We start from the raw sequence: 21,550 nt of genomic DNA, 5'->3' as shown, positions 1-21,550 counted from the left end.
AATTTTAATTAGGTGGCGCCACTTGTTCTTTTTAAAAAATTGACAGTTACGTTACGTATTTGAGAAGAAAACGGAGGATGGAAGAGAAGAACTGGTAAAGTATATTTTATATTGGACGAATTGAAACATTTTGTTTTTCATTTACTTTGTTATATTTTGTTCATAAAAGTGTATACGATCTGAAAATACGGTTAATGTTACTTATGGTAGCGAACATGGCGGCGCTTGGGTTAGGTTAGTTTCGTTTCCGTTAGATTAACTATATTTTTAGTAGACGTTTTCTTTCTTTATTTGTTTTGTTTGTTCAAGAACTACCGTGAATCAATAACTAGTGACGTTAAACACACTGCGGCCTTCTGGCGGCTCTCCTCCGGGAGGAGTCCGTCCAGAGGACGAACAGTCGGAAAGGCCGCCATGTTCGCTACCATAGGTAACATTAACCAAAAATACTATATATGAATTTTAGACATTGTTCGGAACTATCAATAACTTCTACTTTCCCGGCTGTTATGTGTATCTGACAAGGGAAAATAATGGAATTGTGTCAAATGTCACCCTCCGAGTTTTTTGCAAATCTTCACGTTTTGAGACTTCCTAAGAAATGGCAAAAAATTCTGTGGATATGTATGCGTGTGCGTGTTGTCGTCTATTCCATTTAATATCTCAGGATGGGGTAAAAATTAATAAACGAAATTAGGAACACGGTAGCTGTGTATGAGGGCATTGAGGCTATTAAATTTTGGTGAAAAAGGTCGAGGGGAATGGAGATAGAGGGTGGTCACGTGTCGTATCTCGCACGAGATTGTGCGTAATGAAGATTTTACTTGTTATTAGCATTTACAGATCTATATAAAATTCATCTGTACACTCAAAATTAAGTCTTTTGCTATTCTATAATAATTATGAATACTGTATATAAAATTTTTATGATAAAATCTCATAAAAGCCGGGAAAGTTACGTAACTAGATTTTATAATATGTAAGTACTTATTTCATTATTGTTTTAAAATATCAGTAATGTATGATATTTAATATGATGACTTCTTGTATAGAGATATCACTGAAGAGGGAACGAAAGTATACATCGTTCCGAAATGCACACTTAAAAATAAATGAAGCGAATAATGTTGTCGTCCAGTGAAATTTTTGGATGTTAAAAATGTTGTTTCGAAATTCTCAAACTCACCTGAAAGTTTACAAAGAAAAGGAAGGAAGAATTTCTGTACTCCTTATTTACGTTTATTCGTCTATAAACCTCTTTTCAGTGGTTACCAAAATAAGTGATTATATTCGGCAAATATTAAAAGTTAGTTTCGTCTTTATCACTTTTACAGTTCTTTACTCTTTTCGAATTGAAAAGAGTGAAACTGATAGATAATCAATAGAATGAATACAATTTATTAGTCTGACATACTGATTTACAGTCTCGATTGAAGACGAAAATCTTTTTGCTAATTATATTACGAGCAAAATACAGAAGAAAGAGTTCTTACGAAGCGCAAGTCGAGGTTCTCAGATATTTCTTCTTATGTGGAATGAAATTTAACACATATACACATAAACACATATACTTTAATAAGGAATATTAACTGGAATCTCTTTCTTTTACAGATTTCGACAAAGATTTAATTTCCTGGTGCAAAATGTCGAAGAATTTCCAGAATTATCAGTTTTAGTTTTAAAATATTCGTTTTGATGTAGAAAGTAATGTTTTGACCTCATTCTTCTATCAAGTCTTATACAGAGCATTTTATTATTTCCAGATCCCCATCCACCAATTAAGACCATTTTTAATAACAGCCGAAGAACGTGTTAAACTTTTGTTTAAAGAAGACAATCAGAAATTAGTGATAAGAAATCATACAAGAATGCATCGAAGGACAAAGCATATTTTGTGCAAACGATGAAAAACAGAAAATTATCTACGTTTATCGTTATTATCTACATACTTTTGTTGCAAAATGCGTATAAACTGTTTCCAGATAAAAACTATAAACTACATTGATTTGTGATAGTATTTATGCCTGTTGATAATATTTGTGAACAGTGGTGTAAACAGTGAGGGTGTGGTGTGGTTAAATCGTGGGAATAGATTGTAACCCTTAACTTTTAGTTTAAGGAAACTCGTAGGGAAATTGCAAAGTAGTTTTCTATCCGCATACAAAACTTTAAAAATATAGCGCTTGAATTTAGATATTTGCTTGACAATAAATTGAAAAGAGTTTCGATCTTTAGACAATGCTTTTAATATTTTTATTTATCGTATTTTACAGGTTTAAACATTCAGAAGTCGAAGAATGGGAAGTATAAATGTGACAGTTGCAAGGGAGAATTCGCTTCGAAGTATAATTTAAAATATCATCGAAGGATTCACACTGGAAAAGGACTTTTATCTTGCAAATTCTGTACTCGTCAGTTCAGCCACCGCAGCAGTCTATATTACCACATTAAGACTCACACCGGAGAGAAATCCTTTACTTGTGATCATTGCAAACGAAGTTTCATACAAAAACATGACTTGATTCGACATTTGCGTACTCACACAGGAGAGAAACTGTTTACCTGCGATCATTGTAAACAACGTTTTACACGAAAAGGGTCTCTGATTCGACATGTGCGTACTCACACAGGAGAGAAACCGTTTACTTGCGATTATTGTAAACAACGTTTTACAGTGAAAGGGTCTCTGATTCGACATCTGCGTATTCACACAGGAGAGAAACCGTTTACCTGCGATCATTGTAAACAAAGTTTTCAATTGAAAGGAAATCTGATTCGACACCTTCGAACTCATTCAGAGGAAAAGTCATTTTCATGTAATTAGTGCTTACAAATGTTCCGTTTTAAAGCTAATTTAAATTGTCATGTTATTAAACATCACAATAATAGAAATTTTAAATGATATTTTCCATGAAAGAAACGGGAAAACAAAAGTAAATTTTGATGTTTTATTTTATTGTAATTTCTGTATTGTATCTGAAATGTTTCATGTTGTGGATTTGAACAAAATGTTTTGTATAACTATTTTTAACAAATGTAAGTTTAAATTAGTAAAAATACATCTTAATGGACGTTGCGAACTTTCGAACTGATTGTTTCATTCTCACTATTATTTTTTAATCGATCTGTAGCCCTGACTCGTGTGTTGAAAACGAAAGGAATAAATGAATAAAATAACTAAAGCTTGTCTTTTCTTCCATGAATAAATCACAATTAAACAAATTGAAAATACGATTAGAAATTGCATCCCGGCATTGACGTCTCAATAAATAATTGCCCATTTCTTTTCTGTATTCTGTTAGATTATTTTTCGTGTTTCGTAATTTCCTGTTTCTATAACCACTTTTCGTGTTTTAACCATTGATTACGTGCTATTACCATTTGTTTAGTTTAATCTGCTTGAAGAAAACTTTAATACATTATTATCATTTAAAAATTATTTTATCTCTCTTCTATATATTTATATTTTTTCATTTTATGACAAATAAATCTTTTCTTTCTTCTTGCGTTTTTAATGTTTTTAAATTCTTAATCTTATCTTCGAGTATTAATGTCGTTTCGAAATTTTCTAATTTTATAATTGAATACACGAATAGTTGTTATTTTGACAACTATTCGTGTATGGAACAACACATTGCTTCAAATGTAATTCACTTAAACATCAACAGATTTTACAAATTAAAACCGATACAAAAAACAGCGGCCATTTTTAAATTTTTCAAGGAATTTTACTGTATCAGAAACGAACATCAACAATAGAGTTGATTGACAATAATCGCTAAATTCGCTGGTAACACAAATGATAACATTTCATCTCTGTGAGTAAAAATTTCAACTTTTATGTTTCTGAATGCTGATATTGTAATATTAATTCGTGATTATTAGAAATGAATCCTTCCATTCTAAATAAATGATACGCATACTTAGGATAGTGTATTTTCACTATTTTAATTAAATTTTATTTATTTTAAATTCTACAAGCCTTTTTGTATCTATCCATAAAATCAATTGTTTTATGTAAAATGTAAAAGTTACAGAATCAAGAAAACAAAACATATATTTTTTGTTTCTACATTCAATAAACACGAGTATTAAAAGTTTTTCAAACAAATGCAATGAGTCAATCATTTTGATAAACTTTTGTTCTTCAAGTTTTCATCCATAAAATTATCATTATTTGACATTAATATTATGATGTTTAATGTGATAATTTAAACCAGATTTAGCAGGACACTTTTGTAAGCACTAAGTACATGAGAATGACTTTTCTTTTGAATGAGTTCGAAGGTGTCGAATCAGATTTCCTTTCAATGTAAAACGTTGTTTACAATGATCGCAGGTAAAGGGTTTCTCTCCTGTGTGAATTCGCATATGCTGAATCAGAGACCCTTTCTGTGTAAAACGTTGTTTACAATGATCGCAGGTAAAGGGTTTCTTTCCTGTGTGAATTCGCATATGCTGAATCAGAGACCCTTTCTGTGTAAAACGTTGTTTACAATGATCGCAGGTAAAGGGTTTCTCTCCTGTGTGAGTTCGCAGATGATCAATCAAGACATGTTTGTATGTGAAACTCCGTTTGCAATGATCGCAGGTAAAGGGTTTCTCTCCTGTGTGAGTTCGCAGATGATCAATCAAGACATGTTTTTCTATGAAACTTCGTTTGCAATCATCGCAGGTGAAAGGTTTCTTTCCAGTGTGAGTCTTGGCGTGATAATATAGACTGCTGGGGTGGCTGAACTGACGAGTACAGAATTTGCAAGATAAAAGTCCTTCTCCAGTGTGAATCCTTTGATGATATTTTAAATTGTACTTCGAAGCGAATTCTTTCTTGCAACTGTCACATTTATATTTTCTATTTTTTCTCTTCTGATTGTTTAAATCTGTAAAATACAATAAATAAAAATATTTAATATTTTTATTAAACATTAAGCAGTCTAAACATCGAAACTCCTTCCAATTAATGTAAATCAAATATATAAAAATGTATATTAATGTATAATATATATGTCTAATTTTAAAGTATTGTTAAAGTTATCGGTGCAGATAGAAAAAGAATTTTCCTTTTTCTCGTACTAGTATTCAGGGTATACAAACTCAAATGACGTCATCACAGCATACACAAAACCGTCACACACAAATATCAGTCTTTTCACAAATACTATTGCAAATTAATGCAATTTACACATTTATTTCTAAAAACAATTTATACGAAGTGTCTTTTTGCAAGAAAAAACTTTTAGAAAATAATTTAAAATATCTTCATCGATTCTTCTTTTTTCTTTCGTTCGCAGAAATGTTTTCTTTTTTCATATATTCTTGTATAATTTCCTAACATTGGCTTCAATTTTAGTAGTTCGTAAGCAAGAAAATTTAAAACACATCTTTCAACTCTTCTTGTGTTTTCCTGGAAACAGTTCTTAGGTTATAACACCCACGTCTTCTATTGGTCAATAGTGAATCTGAAAATAAAATGTTCTCTGTGACATAAGATGTCAATCGTTATTTTCTAAAACAAATTAAATATTTTAACAACATTAAAGTAAATTTTTAAAATTCTTTCTTGCAAATCTTCCACCCGAAACTATAGCTTCGTTTTAGATCTAAATAAAAACATTTCTCCTGTTGAAGGTTTGTCGACCTGAAAATAAAAAAGCAGATATTTCACTGACAGTAGAATAAGGGTATCTCGCCTCCACTAGAACACGCGAGATAAGCATCATCCGAACGTGTCATACCTGGATGAGCATACCTTCATCGGTAAGTTGAATAGAAGGCAAAAACCTGCGCAACTTCCCGGCAGAATTCGTACCAGTTTATCGCCGTGTGAGTGGCCACGAATGATTCGAGCGCGGCGATTGTGCCCGGCTCCCGCTACATCCACGAGTAGATCAGTGTCCGCAGCTGAGGAAGAAAAGATCATATATATTATCTTACACGACACGAAACCGGAATACAGAAATACAGAACGAAAGATAAAAAACAGGAGATCCTGTAAGCACTTTCGTGATCAACTCGAATATACTTTTTCAGCGAAGACACGAGTGCTTTGGATAAAGGCGTTGTACGTGCAACCAGGCCACCGATCTTGTACATTTTCACAGCGGTAGACGAATCCGAAAATGTCAGATGTTGCCGCTTCCCTGGGCAGGATGCTGAAAATTATTACAAACATGTGGAACGAGCTGGAAACAGTAGCGCATTATGATTGGCCCTAAGCGTCTATTAAAACACCAAAATTTAATATAATCAATGTCCCTATACACAAAATAGTTCTGAAAAATGTCAGAAATATTAAAGTAAAGTGTTTGTTTTTGTTAAGTTACAATTGGGGGATCCGCCCAATTGTAACTTAACTCCACGTGGACAGCCCGTCCTTGCCACGAGTGAACCCACGACCGAACCTCCAGTGTTTGGGAAACCGAACCGCTTGGCTACTGGTAGGCCTACACGGAAGTTATTAATTAAGCTACGAAGTGCGTAAGCAAAATTTTGGAACTGGACAGTTATAAACCTGCGAATGAGCTCCTGAGCCCAACTTCCTGTTGCTATTCATAGCAAGATAACTCTTAAGCTCATCGAAAAGCTTGAACGCCTCGTCAAGAAAGTTCAAGAAACTGCACGTCGCCATCAATCGCCCACAAAATTAACGCGAGCTACCCTGATTCCGATCAAAACCGTAGTCCTGCAGCGAAAACACGACAACACAAATGAGAACATAACTAATACATTACAAAAATGCACTCTTAAGTGCAAAACTAACTTACCTTAACTATATCAAAAAGAGAAAAAAAGAAAAATCGAACGAAAGATAAATGCGACAATGAGAATAAAAACGTTAAAAACCGTTAAGATGTAAGGCGGAACCGTTAGAAAGTACGTTACGACCGTTATAAAGAACGTTAAACACTTCTAACGATCGTTTTAAATTTGAAAAATTCCCATAGCTTATATAAAAACCTAAAAATCGCCGTAACTCGATAAATAATTAATTTATCGTAACCCCACTTTAGGGGCAACTAAAGGAAGAATAGCCGAATAAAACACCCTGGTGCCGCTCCCAAAAAATTCCTCCCCACTATCTAGAAACGATCGAAAACCAAAGACTATGAAATTAATTTACTTTCCCCTAATTGAGATATTGAGACAAAAACTATATTGAACGACCTGGGTTGACGTACTGGACGAGATGGTAATCCAGAAGTCCATGGTAATCCAAAAGAATCCGGCGAAAATAACGGTAACACCGAAACTTGCACAGACACAACCTCACTACGTTGACATACTAGTTTGTCTATTCCGAATCAGCGTTGCCAGGTGGCTACTTTGCGCCAAATTTGGCTATTAATTTTTTAGTTTGGCATTAAAAATTTCATTTGGCTACTTTTCTGGCGACATAAATTTGAGTGTACATTTTTGGCTACATATTAGAGGTTGAGGCGCACGTATTCAGCCCAAAACGTAAACGGCGGACGGACGAGCGCCGCCATCTGGCAATTTTATAGGTCGATAATGGCGTTCGCTACGTCTAGAATGGCGAGTAGAAGATCGGATAATCTTCTTCATTTTTTTGTGTTTGGGGTTGAAATTATGATGTATTTTATTAAAATAATGGTTATTTAAGCATTTTTAAATAATATTGTAAAGAAACAGACGATTTTAATCCAGAAATTATTTAATTATTCAATTTTTTAGCGAGTGATGCGAAGTGTCTATAGAATTTACATATATTTGTCTTCATAATAGCTTATCATAATTCTGTAGGAGTAGGTTTGTTCTCCCACGGCATCTACCATCGACAGCGTAATACGGCTGTAAATTTTCTGAAAATTAATTTTCCGAGCTGCTTTCGAATTTACATAAGCCACTACTTCCCTCGACAAAACTATGAGGTAGTCCTATCGTCCGATAGTACGGTAGGAGACACGACGCTAATTAAAAAGAATTATTTAGTGTTATTAAACATCCTACAAATACTTTAACAGTTTAAATTGTTTATTTACCTTCGCTGGTAACCCTCGGTGTTAAATGTATCCGCCGTTTTTTCAACAAATTTCCCGCGAGTCAACGCGCGACGTTCACTGAGTCACGTGATGTTGTGAACGAGCGCCGCAAGGTATTTTACTTGGACTTAGAACGTCAAACGTGTACTTCTGGCCGTACAACCTCTATTATTTATAAATATATTATTTGAATCAAAATGCACTTTAAAATGGTGTTTTGTCGTTTTTTATTAATTAGAGACCCAAAAAAACAATTATTTGTGTCTTTTAAAGTAGATTTTCGTTCGTCTCCTTTATAATAAATGAATTTATCTATTTCTAAGTAAAAATTGAAAGTGTCTGTAGAAGTAGTGTTTTAAAATAGCCTTTTTCATGATAAAGTTTTAGTACTTATTACTATAAACTAGACATGTTAATCCTTAAAGAATAATTTTCGTACAGTAATTGAAAGTTGAGTGAGATTTTTTTAATTAAACTAATATGTGCATTTTGGGTTCATCAATTTGGTTTTTGTTTTTCTGTTTTAAAAGATGCATAAAAAGTGATTTTAACTTTTCTTAACGCTATTTTCGAAGATAAATTTAATATCTACTTTTAATATTCTAATTTGTTCTGTAGTCTACTTCCTGTACTGTGGGATGTAGGGATTCTTTATCTACATATAACATCTGTACAGAGACCCGATGCTTTGCCTATAACCCCTATTCTTTATCTACAAATATTATTAATGTACAGTATGTATTGGCTTAATAGAGAAATCTATTAGTCAACTTTCAAATTAATTAAATAATTGTAGTTTGATAAATCCTTTGTAATAACGAATAATATTCTTAATAACTATTAAGAATATTACGTAGAAAAATTAATGTTTTACAGTCTGTCTTTGTAAGAAAGTCGACCCGGTGGAGATTGAGGAGTCAAAATCCCACTTCTCGGACACCAGTGTATGTTTCCGCCGACTTTTAGAGGAAATCAGTAAATCCCGCTCTAAGAAAAGTCTAGAGCAGTGATGGGCAAACTTTTTAAAGAGGGGGCCAAAGGAAAGTAAAAAGACTTTAGGTGGGCCAATATAATTTATTGAAAAATACACTGGACGACAAAAAAAAATAATGCACCATGAAGGACTTGTTGGATTTGAATAAAAGTTAGTATGTTGCATCATCATAGCTAGATATGTAAATGATTAGCTTTTGGGATCAGGTTCTTGTGTTGTATCACCACCAGAGGGTAGAAAAGTGCTTCCTCTGTCTGGTATAAAGGTGCACGCTGTGATGACTTGTGCATATGTCCTGCGCTTGTGTTGATGGTTGTGACTTCGTTGAGTGATAGACATGCCTCTACGACACATTCGACGGCCTTACACTCAGTTAAGTGAGTTTGAGAGAGGTCACATCGTTGGATTGAGATTTATCGTTAATCAAACATGTATGGGACTACGTGGGACGCCAGCTGCGACAGCCGCAGGATCTGACGCATCTTGAGTCTCAGTTGCATCACGCGTGGACAGATATGCCACAGAACATTATACACAACCTTTATGCCTCCATGCCAAGGCATATCACAGCTTGTATCCGCGCTAGAGGCGGCCCAACGGGATATTAGTTCCTGCACTGTATTGAACATTACTGCACAATAAAGTATGTTTTTGCTTTATGGTTGCAATCATATACCTGTCTAGCTATGACGATGTCACATACCAATTTTTATTCAAATCCAACAAGTCCTTCATGGTGCGTTATTTTTTTGTTGTCCAGTGTAACAATGATACATTTTACACAATTCTTGTATTTTTTGTTATGCTAAGCCCTATTAATGACTGAAAGAAGTGGACGGATGGCCGAGCGGTCAAGCCTGTTGCCCTGGGGGACCCGGGATCGATCCGGGCGGGTCGAAAAATCCCCAGGAATTTTTTGGGGGTGGTGCATCCGGATATGTCGGTACCTGTCCCTCACCACTCGGCCGCCCATTGTGGGCCTGGCCAAACCCATAATGGGCTTGCTATAAGAGGCCCTCTTAGTGCCCACAGGGCGGAAAGAGTTTTAAAAAAATGACTGAAAGATTATGAAGGAGAATGTGATGAATGAAACTGTGACTGCATTTTAAAAGTTTCTCATAATTTGGTTCAAACTGGGATGCACTTATTCTTAGAAGAGAAGTTAAATGCTCATCTGTCAGTCTGTTTCTAAGGCAATTCTTTCGATGTTTCATCGTAGAAAACACATGTTCACATATATATGTGATGAAGCAAACATAGCAGTAACTTTCTGGGCACGAGATATTAGATTTGAAAAAGTGGATTTCCACAAGGACTTGTAGAACTCTAATTTTGGAACATTAAGAAACAACTGTTTGAGTTAAGTGTTACATTGTAATTCAAGTTGCAAGTCCGGTTTCGCTGTTTCACAGTTCACATTAAAATACATACCGAAAATTTCAAAGTATTTTCAATGACACCGAAGTCTTCAAATCTTTGTTCAAATTTATCATGGAGTCTTCTCAGACTACCTTCGTAACTCTTAAGCTTTTCCTTCATCACCGGGGCTATTGAATTCAACCTCGGGAAGTGAGACGAGTCATTCTTAGCAAGCTGATTCGAGAATAGAACAAGTTGTAGTTTAAAACCTTTGAGATTGCCCCGGATATCATCGATAAATTGATTTTTGCCTCGCATCTTGACATTCAACTTGATCGTGTGACAGAGAAGATCCGTGAAAATGTAAAATCCGAAAGCCGTGCTAATTTTCTAGGATTTTATACTTCACAGACCCCTGTTTCTCAAGGAAGAATGTCACTATTTCGTCTTTTAGCTGCCAAACTCGCTCGAAGACGCGTCCTGCGCTAAGCCACCTACATTCGAGTAGTACAATATATCAGAGTACTCAGATTGCATGGATTCTAGAAACTCCCGAAATTTTCTGTGAGCAAGCCCACGAGATCGAATAGCATTAACCAGCTTCACAATAACGTCAAGCACAGGTTTCATATCCAAAGCAGATTTACACAGGGCGTCTTCATGTATGATGCAATGTAGAAATATAACATTGTTAGTTAACATGCATGCTAGTTCCTCTGTAATACAGAAGTTTTCGTCAACACCTCTTATAAATAATAGCAACTGTGCAGTATCATTTATATTGGAGCTTTCATCCATAGTAATTGAGCAGAATTTAAATTGGCCAATCTTTGATTTCAATTGTGATGATGTTTTTATCTATTGCTTCGATTTTAAAAGTCGCTGTTTTCCGAAATAATTTTATCGTTTCAAAATCTTTTTCTTTTGTCAGGACGTAAAATATCGCAAACTTTGAGCATGCAATGTTTAACAAACTCTCCATCAGAGAGAGCTTTGTTACTTTTAGCAATATTGTATGCTACAACATAACTTGCACGTGTAGCTATTTGCTGAGAACTATTTCTTTTCTTAAAAATACTTTGCTGACAGATAGTTTTTCCGTAGATCTTATACTTTTTGTTTTATTTCTTCTTCGGTCACGGCTCTAATCTTGACATCGTTGCGCATAGAGTTGAAGTGTCGTGAAATGTTATATTCTTTGTACACTGCTACAGTTTCGTTGCAGATGAGACATAGTGGTTTATCCCTAAAAACTGTGAAAAAGTACTTCCAAGTCATTCATCTTTGAAAACACGGCACTCAGAATCAACTTTACGTTTCTTAGATAACATCTTAGGGCTAAAATTTTTCACAATATGCAGAGTAAAACTAGTGAACCGATAACGCTAAGACAGGTCTGAATCAAGAAACGTGTTTCGATATCTAGCCGCGTTGCCAGTTTTACTCTTTGCTACAAAGTTGCCAGCAGCCAGTGCCTGTCAATCTCAACATAAAATTCCAATATCTGGGATAAGTCAATAAATTTGTATGTCGTCACTGATATAAAACGAAAGAGATGAAAAAAAGGAAAATATTTATTTTTCTTATAGCTTGTATTTATTTTTATTCGTCAGATTAGGAATAATGTCGCGCGGACCGGAAAGAACATTTCAGCGAGCCGCATCTGGCACGCGGGCCGTAGTTGGCCCATCACTGGTTTAAGCACTTAATTTGAGTTTATAGAAAAACAATATATAAACTCTATATAGTTTCTAATTAGATTATTTTTGGTAATTTTCATAAAGAAAAGTTCAAAACTTTATGAAAATAATTGAAATTTTATTCGTAATTTTTATTTGCTTTAAATTACTATAATTTTGAATATTAAATATACGTGCGTGATTTTGTCACTAAAATTTAAACGTAAACTCATTTAAAATCTTTACGTGCCAATGACAACAGATTAAAAACAAAAGAATTTTAAAAGAACAATTGTAAACCGAAAAATATTTCAACGTTTTGGCATTGAAAATGCTGCTTAATGATACTTTTTCATGTGTTCTCGCATAGAAACTTCGTCTTCGAACTTTACTTGACACAAGACACATTCCAATTCGTATCGATCGATTCTTACTTCTGGGAACAGATCGAAAGATGTCGATTGTTCCGGATCTGTTTCGAAGGAAATGTCTTCGCGAATGACCTCGGGATCGTGTGATGTGTCGCTTGTCATTTCAGCAACGATTTCTTCTGGTTTTTTTAGCGCTTCTTCGGAATGAATTGCTGCACTAAAACACGGATCAAATTCTTTTTTCTTGCTCTCACTTACAACGTCTTTAATATTGTCTTTCACATCCTGTAAATATACATTCGATAAAATTTAATATATAATATCTACACATTCGAATTTGTTTTATAAATCCAACTCAAACGTTAAAATACAACAACTTGTAATGATTTCACATTCTTGAATGTGTATAAATAAAACATTATTCACTACAGATGCCGAGTGTCGGTTGCTGTCATCGTAATTTGTCATTACGTATTCGGTGCCTTTTAAACTATGGGAGTGAAAACACTTTGTTTCTGGCTGGCGAAAATATTAGGTTAAAATCTGAAAAACTTGTAAATCTATAAATTCTCACTATCGTCCGTCTTTCCAGAATTTCGAGAAGGGATTAGATAGATGAACGTCGAAACCAGATATGGAAATCTTAGGGACAGGAGGATGCCTTTAATTTAATGTAAAGTTTCATAATGTTATGTATTTCGTCAATAAAAGTGTGTTTAGAAGGGCTTTTATAACATGTTTTATTACCTTATTTCATTTTTATCATTCAACTTGTGTCAAGTATTATAAGATTATTTCCACCCAGACAATTTTTAAAGTGATTTCGGATCAAATACTTAACTCTTCAAATTCGCCGATGTGTGCAGTTCGTTTTGTCTTCTCTTTATACACAAGAATAAACAGAAACTGCATTTGTTTGTTCACGTGATTTTTCGGATTTTATGATAAAGACCCAATGATGCTTCTTATTTTACATTCAATACAAATTGATGTTTACGTTGTTTATAACAAATAAACTCGAAATAATTATTTAAATGTATGATTCTTTAGTTCTTCAAATGAGGGAATAGTTGTGTTTATATTCTAGTTGAAGGAATTCGTTTTTTAATATAGGACAATGTTTTCATTCGTCGAATATATTTATATATCATCAAGCAATATCAAACACTCGTTACTCAATAATATTGTGAAGAGAGAACAGAATTACAAAATCAGATTTTTGGAAATTTGCCTGTCTCTATCTATGCAACGAGAGGATGGGTATCTTACGGGGGGATATTCGAACGAAGCGGCTCACAACATATCAGATAAACCAGATGTCTTTTCTCGTCTGTTCAGACAGTCGGACCGACTGTCTGAACAGACGAGTGAAACAGGACTTAGAGACGGACCGTCTCTAAGTCCGGTTTCACTCACTCTCTTGGTCTACTATTTCTAATGATGGCTTCTGTTGACCTCTTCTTTTGGTAGCGATGGAGGGGGCGAGTGAAGTAAGTCTGACGGTCAAGGCTGAGAGGTTTCTGATGTCCATCTGGTCTGGTGCTTGTCTGTTCTCTCTCTCTCTCTACTGCTCGTACTGCTCTGGTACTGCCTGGGCTGGACTGAATTCGACTAGACTGTCCCGCTTAGGTTAAGCTCTCCTTTTTAAACACTCTCAGCACGAGAGAGTTCGTCATCGGTTATGATCAATTAGCGGTGTCGTCATGGTGGCTGAGAGGGTGTTTTTGTTTGTTTATTTGGTAACGACATCAGACTTTTGCAGAGTTATCTTTGCTTTGTGACAGTTCTCATCGTTACTCATTGATTGCTTTGACTAGGTTCTTCGTTTAATGAATAAACATTGTAGAAGTCCGAGCCTCGCCGCGACACTCGGTGCCGTGAAAAAAGGGGGGGATAGCAAAAAGTACGATGTTTCCCCTTTTTATATTTTCAATTCTTTACAGATTAATTTAATCCTCTAATTGCTCCTTTTTCTTTTCCTTTGGCATGCTGTGAGATTTCTGATAGTGGGATAATAAAACGTTTTATTTTAATTCGTTTGTTTAAATCATTTTAAGTCGATATTAAAATTTGGAAAAGGGGGAGTCCCTACAATATTTTACTATGAAATTGAAACAGATGATTGCGTTTAAGCAAGAAAATTACTAGAGAAAATGAGAATATAAGATGAAAACATTACATACTGCTATATGTTAGAAATAAAAAGAGCAGAAAGGTAGCCAGTGTAACGATCGAAATAAGCATTATTAATGTAAACTATGTCAGAAAATTAAGATTGATCGCTATTTATTTTTTGAAGTGCGAGATAGGGTCCAAAATCGAAAAAAACGTACAAAAGAATGAAAAAAATGCGAATGAAACAAAACATAATCAAAACAATAAACAACGTCGCGGTCACGAGAAACTGCCGACAAAAGAAAAATATATATTGTAAACACGTCGAGAAGAGGTTAATTAAATAAAGTAATGTAAATCGCCAGCGTCAGACGAGTGCAGGCGACCAGAATTTACAAGTGTCCGCTGGGAGAATCAAATTCGATGAAACACGAAAATGGAATAAACTTTTGATAAATAATTCTAATGTAATTAAACCCTGGATACATGAAATGACAGAGAAACGTAGTAATACCGGCAATTTATCCAACGACCCACACTTCATACGAAAAATGCTCGGTTTGCGCGTATTTATGGTTCTTTTTAGACGAATAATTCACAATCGTTGTATATTTTTAACACAGGAATTATTATTATCAGTTTTCATTCTAATGGCCGATCGGGTGTTAAAAATTCGGTCGTTAACAGATTTATACACTTACCTGGCTACAAGATGGAATTTCCTTTCCCGGATGGTGTTTTCTCATGTGTCTGCTTAAGTTACCTTTCGATGTGTACGTGCGGTTGCAAAAATTACAGGAAAATGTTCGCTCTCCAGTGTGACTTCTCGAGTGAATTCTTAAAGTGTATGAAGAATAAAAAAGTTTTCCGCACATGTCACATATATGGCTCTTCATCTTTGGGTCATTTGGTGACATCTAATTATTAATGCGTTTTCAGTTAATACTTAACAAAGTATGAAAACAAAAAACGTAACTCTTTAAATGCAAATACTTCGTATCAATTGTTTATAAAAGTAAATGCTTTTGTTCAAGTTTTATTAAACTACGTGTACGGTAAATTATTTTATAAAAATATATCGTACGAGATGCAGCGTAATTTCCTTAGATCTTATTATTGACATTAGCAATAACGCACATTCGTGCAATGTTTCCGACCGTAAGTTGAATTGAATCTTAAAAAGGTAATATAATTCGTAATTTTAACAAAATAACATAAAGTAGTTTAATAACACCGTAAACAATGAAGAACACATTTCTGGTATTTCTATTTTAAACGAATTTGTCGTAGTATTTACTTTAGATAAGACCTCTTGAGGATGCTTTCTGTACGCGTGCCGTTCTAATAGATATTTTACTTTAAAGCTCTCGTTCACAGTCTTCGTAATTGCACTTGTACGGTCTTTCATCCGAATGCACTGTTAGGTGCCGTTTGTAATTGCTCGAATCCAAAAAACGACTTCCGCAGGTGTCGCATTTATATTGCTTCTCGCCCGTGTGAATTCGCATGTGTCTTTGTAAATTTCGTTTCACCCCAAATGTTTTACCGCATATCGGGCATTGATGTTTTCCTTCCTTTTAAAAAATTCCGTTGAGTAAAAATAAGTAATTATTGATAAATTTAAACAGAAATTATTGATAATATTAAAAATATTATGGTCAAATCTATAACATGTACTGTAGGTACGATACGAGATTAAGACCGAAAGTGTTTTCTCATAAATTTTGAAAAAACATTGCCATGTAAAAAGTGTTTTACAAAATAAAAGTTTTTCTCACCATTTTTGATGTTAATTTAATTTAAAGAGTAGTTTGTAGACATTTTGCCGAAAATGAAAACAACAATGCATAAAAATAATATATTATAATTTGATTGTTTTCCGTGAGTGATTGAATGCGCATGACTTAAACACACGAATACTGCAGTTGGGAAGACGTAGATGTAATTGCGTTTCATTCCTGTTTTCTCCTGTGACTTTTGGCTGATTTCATAGTATTTTCGTTTTGACATTCATATTATTCGTCACATTTTCAAATGTGACGAATAATATGAATGTGAAATGTACACGAATGTACATATCACAATGTACGAACGTAAAATGTACACGAAGTTTCTCTCCAAGAACTTCTTGGAGAGAAACTTCGTCGTCAAACTTAACTTGACACAAGACATTCTAATTCATGTCGATCGATCCTTACTTCTGGAAACAGATTGAAAGTTGTCTATTGTTCCAGATGTGTTTCCCTATAAAAGTTTTTAAATATCGTTTTAAAAATATTATTTTATTATATTCGTTTGTTTTTATGGTTTAACCCGTGTTAGAAACGATACAATCATTTTGACCCCAGACATTTTTCAAAGTCGTATCAAATGGAAATACTTAATTTATCAGATTCAGAGGTTTGTATGCTTTATTTCGCTATCTCGAAATACACAGTAATAAACAGAGACTTGCATTAATATAATTGCTTAGGATCGTTTACAGATTTCATACGTTTGGTATAATAAAGACCAAATGATAGCTTTTCTATTAGGGGAAAGTCGCTACTATTGACCACTTAATTTTTAAATATACATTTGGTGACTTAGAATATCTTCTATTTGAAATTAAGACCATTTAAAAAATAAAATATTTTCGAGTCTTTTCTTTATCCTGTTACACAACCAGAGATGTAGCAGTTAATGCAGAAAAAACTTCATTAAACTGACAAATAATAATAGATGGAAAAAATTCACACAAATGTAACTTTTGTTTTTAATGTAAAAAACGTCAGATCCTGTAATAAAAGGCTGACGTTTGATATTAATTTTAACTTGAATTTTTTATCTATTATTTGTCATTTTAATGAATTGTTTTCTTCGAGCCGATTTAACTGTTACTTCTGTGGTTGTGTAAAAGGATAAAGGAAAGACTCGAAAATATTTTATTTTTGTAAATAGTCTTAGCTTCAAACACTTATTTTTTTTTAATATTTAAGGCCAATAATTCTGTTACGAAATTAATCTTTTCGCCATATTAATCAGCATGCCTCGATTAACAAAAACTACAAGATAAAGCAAACGTCCAATATTCGCGATTTTCCTGTACTTTCAATGTAAATTGAAGTGTCTGTTGTTTTAAAATGAAAGAAAAAGCAAGTAATAATTAATCGTATGGCTCTTTAGTTCTTGGAATGTGGAGATAATTGTACCAGAATAAAAAAACAATTAAGTAGTTTCTTAATTATGTATGACGTTTTTATGTATGAAATAGATTCATATATTATAACGCATGTCAGACATTCGTGTCTCAGGAATATTTTACTACGGTATTAAAAGAGACGATCCAGCAGGAAAAGCACTACGAGAAAAAGAGAAAGAGTTACAGAAATCTCAGAAAGAAAAGCAGCCAGTGCAACAAAAGAAATAATTATGATTGCGCGCATCGCAGCGAAATCCTTTGCATGTGTTGTAAATGAAATAAACAATATTCTCTATACAAATTATCTCAGTAAATGAAATACAGTCAAACCTGTTTTTGTGCGGGGGATAGGGACCCATAAAAGAAAATGCATAAAAAAAATCGCGCGAAACTTTAGGAGTGGCTATAAAAAATAGTTTTCGCAACACAATTAAAAAAATATTTTTTATGCGGTGAATAGGGACCGCATAAAAAAAGTCTCACGTAGAAAATAACTCGAAACCGTACGAAATAACTAGGAATTGCTTTTTTAACTCCTTGGGCCTTTTTCTGCAACACCTAATGGGGAAAAAATCCTCTAAGAATTTTAATTTTTATATTAATTAATTATTTCCACTTAAATACGAATCTAACATTAAAAAGTTAAAAATAATCGTTAAATAATGATTTTATTTGATAAATATAGCTGCAGGAAGTGTTATTTCATTTAACGAGGCGTGAAATTTCACACCCGCAGTCTAAAGCTGGAGGGGAGCTAACTTACCGCATCTGTTCAAATATAACATAATATTTATGGTTTTTATGCTATTAAAATAAGAAGGGACCGAAATAAACGTATGAGAAAAAATTTTACTGAATAAAAAATGAAAAACCTGCTGATGTCATAGAAAACAACCAATAGAGTTTTCAAAAATTTTACGGGAGTCAATTATGTTCCAATTTGATTGAAATTTTCATAAACCGCACAAAACAAATCGCGCAGAAAAAGACCGCACAAAAACAGGTTTGACTGTATGTACATCTTAAATTTGAAATGAATTAGAAAATTGTAAAAATTCTGGAATTTAGTTCAAATTTAGTCACACACAGCAGTCTGAGTGCAACCTGTTCCACTTCTGACGACAATTTGCTAATTACATTTTTTTAGTGTCAAAATAAATTACCTAAATCTTTCTTAATCGGCAGCGTGTTTTACCTTGAAACATAAACAGCGATTAACAGCTGACTCCTGTAGTTACATAACAATAAGATATCGTGCATTTATATTTTCTCGAATCAAATTAAAACACACATTTGAGCAGCGTTTTCACAAAATTAATTAAACTTATTTATTAATGATATGTGATAAAATGCTGATAAAATGATAATTGATAATTGATTACCGTGAGTATACGAGATTACAATTTTTGTAATCCTTCTAAATGCGCTTATTCTAATAACTAAATTCGCCATTTAAATAAATTCTACCGCACTAGTAAATCGCACGTACTTCGTATGTAGTATTTTTATTATTTTCATTCAACTTTCATTTATTAAAAATAATTCTACACAACGTTTTCCGTTTCTGTTTGCAAAATCAATTGTTTTACACGAAACGTAAACATTACAAAAATCAAAAAACTAAATATTTTATCTTCGTGTTCAATAAAACCTAGAACACGAGAGTTAAACAATTTTTCAAAAAAAAGAACTAAAATCAATCACATTTTCCACTTTTGTTTTTCGCTTTTCTTCATAAAAAATATTATTCAACATTATTGTTACGTTGTCTAATAACGCGCTGATTTAAATTAGATATAGAACGAAACTTTTGTAAACAATAATTACACGAAAATGGCTTTTCCCCAGTGTCAACACGGACGTGCTTCGTCTGATCTTGTTTTTGTGTAAAGCTTCGTTCGCAGTAATCGCCAGTAAAAGGTCTGTCTCCGGCGTGCATCTTGGCGTGCCGATTTAAATTGGCGGAGGAGGAACTGACTATGACAGAATTGGCAAGAAAATAGCCCTTCTTTACTGCGAATCCTTCGATAATATTTTACATAATACTTCGAAATGAATTCTTTCTTGCAAGTGTCGCATTGATATTTTTCATTCTTTCTCTTCTGATTACGTAAACCTGTATAATAAGATATATAAAAATATTAAAAGCAGTCTGAAGATCAAAACTCCTTCAATTTATTAATCGTTAATCAAATATATAAATGAAAATGATAGGCTTAAATTTGCTGTTTCAAATTATTGTTAAACTAAACTGAAATTTAACTTTTCAACCAACACGAACAATATCTCATTACAGTCATACACTAACTGCTCGTTCCAGTGTTTACAAATATTAGCAACACGCGTAAATACTATCGCAAATTAACATAATGTGTACCGGTAGGCCGATTTCTCTTCCCCTTTTTGTCGGCTAACAGGTCCGTGAGACCTGCCCACGTCAAGATGGCGGTTCGGAGGAGTTACGCGTTACGCGAGTGGATGCGAGTGGAGGAAGTGCATGGGTTCGACGGTAGAGCGGCGGATGATGACATTCGAATAAAGGACATTACAACGGATAAAACAATAACAAAGATTTATTAAAGCTAACTGGTCGATTACAGATACGGCGAGCGTCGGTCGCCTGAGTTCGGATTCGCGGAGGGAGAGTTTACAAAACTTCGGGTCATACCTCGGGATCCGGGTCGCTCTTCACAGACGATACGATCTCGTAGGTTTCCGGCGGTTCCCCTCGACTTTTTCCGCACGCGCACAGGCTAAGAGTTAGACGTAACCGACCCCCCTTTTCTCCGTCGTCGCCCTTTTATTCTCTCGGTCACGAGTTTCAGGTTCGCCAACCCGCGTTTTTCGACTCTTGTTCCTCCTGATTCAATTTTTCTATCTTTTGACTCATATCCCTTTTCCTTCTACTCGCGCGGAAAGGGATGTATCATTACCGGCTAAATTCCGGTGGGTTCGAATTTTCACACCACCTTGGGCTTTCTAAAATCGAAGCTGTCCCTGAAGGCAGGTTCGATTTTTTTAACAGGTTGAACCCTGAACCTCATCGACAAATAATGTTAGAACAATATCCGCGAGAATATCCGGAGTAAAACGGATAGGAGGCTCACGAACTAATTTAAGTGGCTGCCTCTTCTCGACGGGAGACGTCCTTTTGTTCACCTTCCAAACCCGTGAAACGGAAGATAAAAGGATCCAAGAGTCACGGGAGACATCCGGAAAGACCGACGAATCAAGAAGCGGACGATGCTACTCAGTCGCGACAATGATTGACATGGTGAAAAAAAATTTTCCACGATTTACTTGGCGACATTGATAATTTAATGATTACGCGACAATCAAGGATTAATCGGCGCGCGTTACAATAAGCTGTTATGCTAAACCGACCACGGTGAGTGGGTAAATAACAACGGTGTTCCCGGAAGTAGGGTTGCTTCCTGGCTGGCACGTGGTGCAGACGTAGTTTTCTTTCGTCACTTGGGCACGAGAGTAAAGTTCAAGGTCTTGAGTGTTCGTTGTTCTCGCGCGTTATGTGAAAACTTTGGGTTCGCCTCGGGCTACAGCAACAAGTAGTGTATCTACTGGTAGTTCGGTTGTGTTGGTAATAGTTCTATGTCTGGCACAGATGTCGAAGTTAAACAGGAACTTGAGGGCTGGAGGATTCCGGTGAGTGGTGTCTTGATATCGTTTTGTTGTAGTGTGGCGGTGTCGTCGGGTATGAAGCTCGGAGCGGTGATTAATTTTGGTGGAGGGTCGTCATAGTCTTAGTCCGTTGCGGCGAGGATGTCGTCCTATTGGTACTCACAAAAGTTAATTAAAAACAGTATTTGAAATGAAAAGATGATTTGTTCTCG

General features: G+C 34.6%; 1 protein-coding gene across 1 annotated transcript in view; it reads right to left on the bottom strand.

The window, feature by feature from the left end:
- Positions 1 to 19,638, bottom strand: part of LOC136990387 (zinc finger protein 850-like) — a 48,318-nt gene extending 28,680 nt beyond the window's left edge. The window contains exons 1-6 of the mRNA XM_067288778.1: positions 19,561 to 19,638; positions 15,894 to 16,092; positions 15,640 to 15,692; positions 15,220 to 15,435; positions 12,425 to 12,688; positions 4,265 to 4,950 (exon numbers count right to left, since the gene is read on the bottom strand). Of these exons, the coding sequence (XP_067144879.1) occupies positions 4,265 to 4,950; positions 12,425 to 12,688; positions 15,220 to 15,435; positions 15,640 to 15,692; positions 15,894 to 16,092; positions 19,561 to 19,638 (1,496 nt within the window). The remainder of the gene's footprint in view (positions 1 to 4,264; positions 4,951 to 12,424; positions 12,689 to 15,219; positions 15,436 to 15,639; positions 15,693 to 15,893; positions 16,093 to 19,560) is intronic.
- Positions 19,639 to 21,550: the final 1,912 nt, after the last annotated feature.

Source organism: Centruroides vittatus, unplaced genomic scaffold (assembly GCF_030686945.1).
Source record: "Centruroides vittatus isolate TY-2023 unplaced genomic scaffold, ASM3068694v2 scaffold_907, whole genome shotgun sequence".
Taxonomy (NCBI): domain Eukaryota; kingdom Metazoa; phylum Arthropoda; class Arachnida; order Scorpiones; family Buthidae; genus Centruroides; species Centruroides vittatus.
The sequence above is the reverse complement of the archived record's forward strand: the minus strand, read 5'-3'. Positions and strand labels throughout refer to the sequence as shown.